Below are 10,893 nucleotides of genomic sequence, written 5' to 3'. Positions count from 1 at the left end.
CTCCTGATGTTGTAAAGAGTGTATCTGCAGCAGCGGGTTGTAGCAGCGATGTTTGCAGTGAAGGACAGTTTGTTATCTAGGGTCACACCCAGATTCCTTGCAGTCTGAGTCGGGGAAACAGTAGAGGTGCCGATGTTGATTGTTAGGTCAAGAGTGGGACAATCTTTTCCAGGAAGAAAAAGCAGTTCAGTCTTGTTGAGCTTGAGGTGGTGAGCAGACATCCACTGAGAGATGTCTGGTAGACAAGCAGAGATGCGTGCGACGACCTGGGTCTCTGAGCGGGGAAAGGACAGAATTGTCAGCGTAGCAGTGGTATGAAAAACCATGCGGGCTAATGACTGATCCGAGCGAGTTTGTGTACAAAGAGAAGAGGAGGGGGCCAAGGACAGAGCCCTGAGGGACCCCTGTAGTTAATTGACAAGGGTCGGACTCGGACCCTCTCCAAGTTACCCTGTAGGTGCGGTCTTTGAGGTATGAGATGAGGAGGGAAAGTGCAGAGCCTGAAACTCCAAGTTCTTGGAGAGTGCGAAGGAGGATCTGATGATTCACCGTGTTGAATGCAGCAGACGGGTCCAGAAGGATGATGACAGAGGAGAGGGAGGCTGCTTTAGCCGTGTGCATTTCCTCAGAGACAGCAAGGAGGGCAGTTTCTGTTGAGTGACCTGCCTTGAAACCAGACTGGTGCGGATCCAGAAGGTTGTTCTGATGGAGATAACAGGAGAGTTGTTTAAAGACAGCACGTTCAAGTGTTTTAGACAGGAATAAGAGGAGAGAGACAGGCCTGTAGTTTATAACATTGGATGGGTTGAGAGTGGGTTTCTTTAGGAGAGGGTTTACTCTTGCCTCCTTGAGACTGTTTGGAAAGTGACCAGAAGTTAGAGAAGTGTTGATTAAATGGGAGAGAAACGGTAGAATATCAGGAGCGATAGTCTGAAGGAGGTTTGAGGGGATAGGGTCCAGAGGACAGGTGGTAGGAGGGGCAGAGGTAATGAGGGTAAGAACCTCACTTGGAGAGAGAGGGGAAAAGGACGTTAGTGTGTGGGTGAATGGTGGGACTGGTGACCCAGCGGTGAGTAAAGGTGAGTCAGAAGAAGAAGAGCGAATATCATCAACCTTTTTTTCAAAGTAGTTAACAAAGGGAGGAGGAGGAAGGGGCTTTGGGGGGTTTGAGGAGGGTGGAGAAGATAGAAAATAGTTTTTGGGGATTGGAATAGGAAGAATGGATCTTATTTTTAAAGAAAGTGCTTTTTGCCTGAGAGATCGAAGAAGAGAAAGAGGAGAGGAGAGGAGAGGCTGATAGGTTAGGAGGTTTATGACACCTGAGATCATAGCCTGCCTCACACAAAGAAGACATGCTGTGATGTGAGATCTTCTTTTTTATTTTGACAAGAAACATGAGCTGTCAATTAGAAATACATTTTTAGGACGAGGCAGAAGCAATGTCCTTTCAGATATGTTTTCATAAATCTGAAAAATATTTCTGATGTCCCCACTCACCCTTGCTGTTGAACTCTGAGTGTGGAGCAATAATAGTGGCCTCAGTGTCTGGATTCCACTGTGTTTTGGGGGAAAATTCCTCTTCGCTCCTAACAGTCATGTAATGGAAGCCAAGTGCAGTTTGTGCCAAAATATGAGTATGTAAGGTTTCAGGGGAAGACAAAACCCCTACTGTGTGTCTATGTTTATGTTTATTAAGGATCCCCATTAGCTTTTGCTCTCGACAAAAGCTGCTCTTCCTGAGGTCTGATGCTTAAAACAATACAACAATAATATAATATAATAATACTGTGTGTCCTGTTCCTCCAGAGAGAGAGACAAACTAAATAGATACGTGCTTTTTGGCAAAATATACGAGTCTAAACAAATCTATGGAATCTTGGAGAAAACAAATGCAATTAGCAGCAAGAATTTGCTTAAGCTTCTATCTTTTTCCCCAAGTAATAGGCAAGTTTATGTGGAGGGTCCTAAGAGGTGATTATGGTATACAAAAGTAGATACATTGGAAGCAACTAGACATGGGGAAACTAAGAAAACAATGGGAACTGAAGCACTTGATTAATGAAAGGTTACATTTTAATCTCTGTGCATATTTTTGAAGATTAGCTGATACGAGCAGGACTGTTCAAGGCCACAGCCCGCTCCTCTGACTTGTGATCTGTGACTGGATGTATGGTTGTGTGGGTGTGTATTTGTAAAGTGAGGTGGGGGTGGAAAGGGGTTCTTGGTACAGCTCGGCAGTCTTGTGATGGGAGATCAGGAGTTTGTTCTCAGGGTATTAAAAAACAGGTACCTTCTTCCTCCCTGCATGCGTGTTTTTGACTGGACATTTGTTTTTACACAGCCAAAATGATCTGATTATTCAAGTAAATGATTTTGTAATAGTCATCTAAGTAATAGTTTACTTTACTGAATAGGCCTGAACGGAAATAAGAAACCCTTCTTATGAATAAATAATGGTTTCGTCAGAGGTTGTTTTCCCATCGCTGACCGACTTCATAAGGCAGAAACAGAGGGGAATCACTGTTTATGACAGCAGTGTTAGTTAAATATTAATATGCAAGTGCCTGGCTATTAGTTTGTGGGATTAATGGATTCATCATCCTGTTGGACACATTTTCACACCTGCATTCGAGGGTTGCTACTATGTGACAGAGCCATAGTGGTAACAGCTCTAAACCCCCACTCATTCAATGCATATTCAAAAGTGTCTCACATTTTTTATTAAGCAATCTTCCCTTCCACCGCACATAAACAGTTGCTCATATATTTAAAAACCTGTGTCAGATGCACATTTGCTTGAAGTCTTTATAAAGTACATTTGTCATCAGATATAACCTTTAATGTATCTGTAATTTACTCCTGGACATGTAAAAACATTGACACATACTTGCAAAGTGGCATGTTTCACAAAGCTTGGTGGCTACTAAAAAGAGATATGACCCAGTCTGAGTCTGTCAAATATAAACTGATGACAAACATGATGATTATCATCAAATGACTCTTTATGCCCTAAAGCAGGAGCAATCAATGAAACAAAATGGCTCCCTTTGCTCAGTCATTGCCGGCAATTTGGCCGAGGTTTCCTTGGCAACGCAAACTTGGTTTCTCACTGAGGACGAGGAGAGATGGTGCTGTTACAACGCAGCAGCAACAACACTCGCATCCAACAGTAACAGCCTTGATTTTAGTTTTCTCATCAGTTCTCCGCTCAGTGTCAGCAGGTGTGATTATACTAATGCAGAGAGCTCTATTCATCTCACATGGGCGTAGGAGCACGGATGAAAACAAAAAAATAATAATGTTTTTTTCCCTTTACACGTATTCAAATGATTTGTCTTGCCTTGCACATTGCTTCATCAAGGCACTATTTCCGTAACAATACACGTAGTTGTCCTGAAATAAACCTTGTTTATTTTCACGATGAGCATTTCCTGGTCAGAGATGAATGAAGAGGATAGTTTAATATGGCATTAATCTTATCGGTACATCTCATTTCATTTGTTTTTGGCCAGTTTCAGTGCTGCTGTTATGTGTATTAGTGCAGCCTCAGAGACTAACTACCAGGATGTCGTTGGAAATTGAGCTATTCGACGAGTTCCATGCTTCAGTATAACAATCATTTTTATGCTGAGATAAAAAAGAATGTCTGATTTTGTTAAGTGTGCCTTCATAGGTAGAGAAAAGGCTCTAACAACCATTAACAAACAAAAATGATTTCCCCAAAATGCATTGTCACAGAGCTTAAAGCAGGATAGATTTTCCTATCTTGTCTTTTTTGTGTTTTTAATTCGTTTATAAGAATAAAACTATAAACGTTTAAATTAATGTCAAAGAATCAGAAATATACTAGAAAAAAAAGATATCTTCCTCTTTGGTTATTTCTGCACAATTCTAATCAAACATGCAAATGCCTTCTTGTGCACGTGCCTCTCTTTCTGTTTGTCTTTACCTCACTAGGTGTGCTTCCTAAATGTTGGGTTTAGTTGCCTATGTAAGCCAGCAGCTCATGGTTTCTTCATTCATTTAATCCAAACCTGTCCAGTCTGGAAGCACAGCTATGTCATTAAAAATGGATGTAAATGAGCTTGTTTTGTGTTGCTTTATTCTCCCCTATCCGATTAGACGTGCTCTTTACTTGGCCGGGCATAAATGACCTTTATGGATGCCTTTTGGTTGAAGTCCTCATGTCAAACTCCATTTCCAACAAGCCACTGCTTATCAGTAACCTATTACTTCTTGCTCTGGCAGCCTTAACAAACATTGGCAGAGGCATTTGCACACACTTTCAAATACAGCACACAAACACAGATATCCCAAAAATCCACTGAAGCACACAGTCTCACAGCATTTTGTCTTTAAAAGTTATCTTGGACAACAAAATGTAGCACATTCTGTTTTCAGCTGGCACAGTTTTTGAGGAGCCGTGTGTTTATGTAATTTGCAAAAGAACGTCATCCAGCTCTCTTTCCTCAACAAAATAGATACCACAGCTAAATGTTTTTGTCCTGTGGAATTCTTTCTTGAATTAGGGAACCCAAAACATGTAGATGTGTCAATTTAACTACAATGGCTACCTTCTCCTGAGTTGGATTTCTGTGTGTGTGCATCTATTCTCCCCAGGCCAGTTTGGGTAATGTGATTGTGTTTAATGCGCTCTTTACATATCCTTGAGGAAAACACATCCAAGCTGTTATTGACTGGCTGGTTTTGGACAATAAATGATGGAAATGACATTTAACTGCATTACAAAATACACAAGGAATGAGATTTCTTGGGCGTGTTCTGTTCTGTTCATATCCTGAGTTTTTCACAAAATTGAAAATGTGTTGCCTCTTTTTCTTTAGGTGGTGTGGGTATTGCAGCCACACAGCTGTGCAACACAGTGAAGGACGTGACTGTGTTCGGCACGGCCTCCGCCAGCAAGCACGAGACAATCAGCCAGGGTGGAGTCACACATCCCATCGACTATCGCACCAAGGACTATGTGGAGGAAGTCCGCAAGATCAGTCCGAAAGGTGAGAAACTTGAGCATCAGCACTGGGAATAATGATTTAAATTTGGAATTTGTATGCAAAAGGATTGTAAACAATGTACCAGAGTAACCCATCTATAATCAAAGTTTACAGCTGTAAAAATGTATTTACAACCCGTGAGCAAAATCGCCAACCATTTTATATTTTCAAATAAAAACTAATTGATTCTCAACGGGAACTTGTCTTACTTTAAATCTGAATAGGATGCCAGAGAGCATAAATAGCATACCTTGCATGATGGAGCATGTTTGTTAAAACAAAAAGAAGTCCAGGTTAAGCCCAGATCATCCTCATTGGCCCCTGTTCTTTGTTGTTTTGCAAAAGTGGCCCACAGGGAATGCAAGTTGAGATTTTATTTATTTAACGGGGACGGTGCACATTAATCAACATTTCTGTAAATGTGCCAGAGTTTGCCAAAAGGCTATTTTTCATCTGTAGTCCCTGGACAGATTTTGTAAGTCACCCTAAAGACACATTTCTGCCTCACAGTGATATGCATGCTTATCACTGAAATTGGTTCGTAAAGCAAATAGTCCAGATCGATATATTTCCCAACAGACACAAAGCAATACATTACTGTGAGGTTGCAGCAATCGCTGAACAAAGCGAGATGCGTGTTGAACAAACTGCAGGCTGTCAGTGAGATGATGTATTGTACACTTTCTCACAACACAACGTTAGATGAGCTGGCTGCCATGCACACTACACTGACAGCATGTAAGGAGTCTATTTTTTTCCTATAAAGTCAACTCACTTTGCTGAACTGCTAAACAACTGTTTAGATTCCTACTGTCATCAATAAAGTATCTGCAGCGTTTTATGGTAGTGTGGCCCTAGACTCCAAAAATAAAACCACATGAGCTGTTTGTTTTTTGGTTTCGCTGACTGCTGTGTTCCTAGCAGGATGGAGATGGTTATGATGCTCATTTTATAGTCCCCACTCCAACCCGTCTCTGTTCTTTGTAGCATGGAGCGAGACAGACAGACATTACAGAGACGGATAGGAAGCAAGCGAGAGCTGACACTTTGGACAGAATGTATCTAATTAGAAGCCTGGATCAATGTTCAGCCCTGCTCGCTACCTTTCCATCCGTCTTTGGGTCTCTGTCAATTCATCTGGGCGTGGGTCAAGGCAGAGTCCTGCTGTGAGCCTCCCACGATCAATAGAACCAAGGTTTAACAGAGCAAGGAGGGGTAGCCCAATTTGAGGAGTCCCCTCTGGCACAGAGGAACATCATTAAGGCTGAGGCTACTACATGGCCAGACAGTAATAAGCCACAAAGACGTTAGGTTGCCATTCCTTGCCATCTGTCCAGAGGTTGGTTGGATTTTCTCTCCACCTAGGACTGGAATGGACAATGACGGAGAGACATTTAATCCCTCTTGTCTTATCAGTGACAAGAATGAGAAAACATAAAACAAGTAGGCTCTTATCCCACTCTCCTCCTCTCCTCTCTGGCATACGTATGGTTTCTTATTCGTGTAAACATGGCACAACTTGGCTACAATCGCTACTCCTAGTGCACGCTGGCATGCGGGGGAGGCTGCCGAGGAGACTTGGCAGGCTGCTCCTGCTGAATTCACACCCGTGATAACTGTCCCTTCTTCTCTCTCCTGCACCAGGGCTGGACATCATACTGGACCCTCTCGGAGGATCAGACACCCATAAGGCCTACAACATGCTGAAGCCTATGGGGAAACTCATCACCTATGGTAAGTTGTATGAATCAATTTAGATTAGTATAAACTAGAGGCATGTTTGGAGCAGCTCTATTTTGAATCATCAGTAACACAACACAGCCAAGAGTTAATGCTATTAGATTTGGGTAAAATAGTCAATCTGGAACAACCCTTACCAATTTCACCATTCTTCCAACCAATGTTTCCCTCTAGCCGTATTTTTAATGTTTTGATGTTTCCAGGTGCTTCTTATGTAATGCCTGATAAAACATATGTTGTGTATTAAAGGGGACCTATTATGCTTAGGTTTTCCCTTTCGTGCATGTCAATGGTCTGCAAAGGCTAAAATCCCTTAGTTCACGCCAGAGGGATTTTCTCTCCCACACACCTGCCTGAAACACCTAGATTGCAGTCCTTTGTTTATTTATGTGACATAGTGACATCACTACGTAACTATGTAAATTCTATTGGCTAGCGCTCCAATACATTGTACGCGATAGGCTAAGGGGCGGGACATCTCTAAGTGTTTGACCAATATATCAATATCTTCAATGTAGGAAGCACAGAGGTTTCCTTTTAGATTAACTTTATTACTAGTTACCTGCAAGAACTATAGCTGACAGAGATATGCATGAACTCGTAATTCCTTTATTTTTTAGTATAACTCAACTTTATTGCAAATTGGGATTTTCACATTAACACATACTGTTGGCTAATATTAGTCCTTGGGGATTTTTTGTTCATTGGTTTATCTGATTGCCTCTTTACAATCTATGTGTGTAATTTTCAAAAAAAGGTTCCTACATTCGTATGTTCAGTATAATTCATTTGCCGAGAAAGAGACACAACCCACAATAAACAAAGTAAAGATTATTTGTATTCTTATAATAGTGTTACAGTGAATGATTTTGGCAATAAACATCATGCAGTAACATTCTGTTATCCTGACATGATACATTTGAAAAAGGAGCTTGAAATCCGGCCATTTTGGACTTCTTGATATTTATAAAAAAAACTTCATAAGATCTTAGAGTGTTATTGTAAAGCAAATTAATAGGTACATGAAATACTTGTGGGTTTCCACAGAGAGAGAATAAAGCTGCTTCCTGGTGGGCTGTGTGACCTCTCAGTAGAGGTCCATGTCCTCAGTGTGCTGGTTGTCATCTGTGGGAGGGTCTTTACGCTTGCCGCTCTGTGCCGATGCCAATCTGGAACCAGCATGCATGCAACAGTGGGCGGGGTCGGCATCCATGAAGAACAGGGCCTTGCCTTTGCATGCTGCACAAAAACCCACTACCCAGCATGGTGCCCCCCACCCTCGCCCATTCACCCTCTCTGGGTCCACCCTCCCGATCCCTCTGTGCCGGTTGCTTCTCTTCCAGCTTATTAGAAGTATGCATGGTGGAACAATGGGGCGTTCTATCCACACGAAACCTGGAATGTGTCTGAATGTAGCAGGCCGATCCCCTCTGTCTTCTCAGAGCATGCTTTGTGTCTTTGTGACAGGGACAGTGTGAGGGGACAGGAAGGGGATGTGGTGACAGTGAAGTGCTAAAAGTGGTTTTCAGGGTAGAAGGTGTAGGTGAGAGTGTGTGAGAGGTGGGGGGAGGGTAAAGAAACAGAACTGACCAGCTGGCAAATGATGAACCAGTCTCTTATTAATGTCAAAAAAAATTAATTGGACAAAATAAAAAAGGGGGGACATCAACAAAACCTAAGACTGTGTCTTTGACATATTCTTGTCCAACATCCCAAAATACAATGGAAAAATAAAAATATTGCATTAAACAGAAAGTGGTAAATTGTCAAATTTCTAAAGCAGGAGCCAATGGATATTTGGCATTAATCTTTGATAAATGAGTAAAAATTGATTGATTTGTATTCAGTAATTTAGAGATTGTTTCATTGCTAAAAGGGAAGAATTTGATGATCCGTTAGTGTGAGCAAAACTGGAAAAGAGAGAAAGTAAGAGTGTGGGCATATAATTTAATAGAAAAATGAACCAGGACAATTCATCATCAGTAAATCAATTATACACAGAGATTTAGAAAAGGACCTGTCTCTCCATGTAACAAAGACTGAGGATCTTTCTCTCCTCTCTCCATCAGGTGCGGCTAACATGCTAGCGGGCCAAAAGAAGAACCTGATTGCCGTGGCCAAGAACTGGTACCATCAGTTCTCCATCCACACGCTCAGCCTGATCCAGGGGAACAAGTCTGTGTGCGGCTTCCACCTGGGCTACCTGGACGGAGAGACGGAGCTCATCACCCAGGTCATGAACACCATCCTGGATCTCTACAAGCAGGGCAAGGTCAAGCCCCACATCGACTCCACTTGGCACCTCGAGCAGGTGGGTGATGTTGCCTTTACCCTTGGAGTTGATCTCTATCACAATAACAAAAATGTTCATAACATTGCAGAACATATTTTCCAACCAATTTACAACGAATGCAGTTGATCAAAAAATGTCTATGTTCTGTAGTGAATATTTGAATTGCTTCTTTGGGTGATTCCATACTCAAAGATGTTTCCACAGAGCACAGTTTGCATTTTTTTCCATTTACAATCAAGTGAATCTTCTATCTGTTCATATTTGGAGAAAAAAATGGTATTGACGTATATGACTATTACCTGCATTGATAGCTGTGGGTATAAAAATATTCTGCACATTTTATTTTTAGTTTCAGGTTTATGTATGCCTGGTTGTTTGTGCGACTAAATGCATTCCTGTGCAGCTCATTCTGGATGACTAGATGATTTATGGTGACACAGGTGCATTTACACCTGAACGACATCCATTTGTGTTTATATTTTGTGCTGACAAAACAGTGACCCGGAGTTCAAGTGAAAGCCCGGTGGGTTTGTGCATGTGCGCGGGTTTGTGCAGCACGATCTGCAGGAGCAGGGTGTGGCTCTCAGATTCAATAACGCTCAACATTCAACAGGCGTTGTTTGTCCACAAGAAGCGCTGCGTCTCATAACTCACTCAGCGAGACAGAGTCAGATTGTTTCTGACTAAATTAACACTGCCAACAGATATGAATAGAGAGAGTGTGAGAAAAAGAGGGTGTCAGAGGCTGACATCTTCTGTTGTTGAGTCGTTACTGGTCAGTATTTTGGCCTGCGTTACTTTGGCCAGAGAGAAACACCCGCTGTCTTTCTCCGCCATCTGACGCTCTTTCTCTGCCTCTCCATCTGTCATGAGACTCTTTCTCTCTTTTTAGGTTATTTACTCCCTCTGTGTCTCTCTCAGTCTCACTGTTCCTCTCCCTCTCCCTCCTCACAGTGTATCTTTTTCGCTTTTTCTCTTGTGTTGCTATGGTGACATCCTTTAGTCAGTGTGTGGGTCTGTCTCTGGGAGGGGCCCTGATGTATGAAAAAGAGACATGGAAGGACCGTGGAAACACAGAGGAGAAGAGGGAAATGGTATATTTCAGTCTGGCTAAAGGCAAATGGGTGCAAGTCTCCGCGTAAAAGACAATAATCTTATACCGTAGATAACTGTGATATTTATCAGATAAAAACATCTTTATTACACGCTGAGAAAAAAATGCCACGCCCTGATCCAATCCCTCACAGCCCTTCATCAATCTTGTTGTCACCCCTGTTTTTTTCCTCCAATAATCAATGCACACGCTTGGACAATGTTAACAAATTAGCATTATTGCTCTGTTGTGTGGTTTCTTACTCATCTACATACGCACTGATACCTAAGAGGATCACGGTCATCGCGTCTGCAGCCGCAAATGGCACACTCCAGTCCAAGATTCCTGGGAGTCAGAGAGGTCGACAGATTTCAGAGAGTGGAGGGTGGACGTGGGTGGAGCAGTCGGAGGAGCATCAGTAGCTCTTACTGTGACTTTCATTCACATTGAAGATGATTCTTATAATTCCCCGGACTCGCCCCTCCCACCCCTTCAGTAACGATGAAGGCGTGTTTCTCATCCGAAGGACACCAGTTGCTCCCCTCCTCCCTTCCACTTCCAACTCCCACACTCTCCCCCCCCACCCCTATTTCCCATGTGTCTGAATCGTCAGGGCCACGGTTGAGCTGAGGCTTTACGTTGCTAGGAGATGGCCCTGTTGCCGTGGCATTGGTCGTTAGGTGGTCTGCCTGCCTCGCACGGAGAGGGGGATCGAAGGGAAGGAGGCAGGGCGAGGCAATGGAGACGGTAACGAC

At 42.6% G+C, this 10,893-nt stretch overlaps 1 protein-coding gene across 1 annotated transcript in view; it reads left to right on the top strand.

Annotated features, from left to right (window-relative positions):
- Positions 1-10,893, top strand: part of vat1 (vesicle amine transport 1) — a 35,295-nt gene that overhangs the window by 17,784 nt on the left and 6,618 nt on the right. Inside the window, exons 3-5 of the mRNA XM_010775423.1 lie at positions 4,845-5,015; positions 6,657-6,746; positions 8,822-9,063. Coding sequence (XP_010773725.1) covers positions 4,845-5,015; positions 6,657-6,746; positions 8,822-9,063 — 503 coding nt within the window. The remainder of the gene's footprint in view (positions 1-4,844; positions 5,016-6,656; positions 6,747-8,821; positions 9,064-10,893) is intronic.

The sequence above is a fragment of the Notothenia coriiceps genome, unplaced genomic scaffold (genome assembly GCF_000735185.1).
Source record: "Notothenia coriiceps isolate Sejong01 unplaced genomic scaffold, NC01 NC01_scaffold00015781, whole genome shotgun sequence".
In the NCBI taxonomy this organism is placed as follows: Eukaryota; Metazoa; Chordata; class Actinopteri; order Perciformes; family Nototheniidae; genus Notothenia; species Notothenia coriiceps.
The sequence above is the reverse complement of the archived record's forward strand: the minus strand, read 5'-3'. Positions and strand labels throughout refer to the sequence as shown.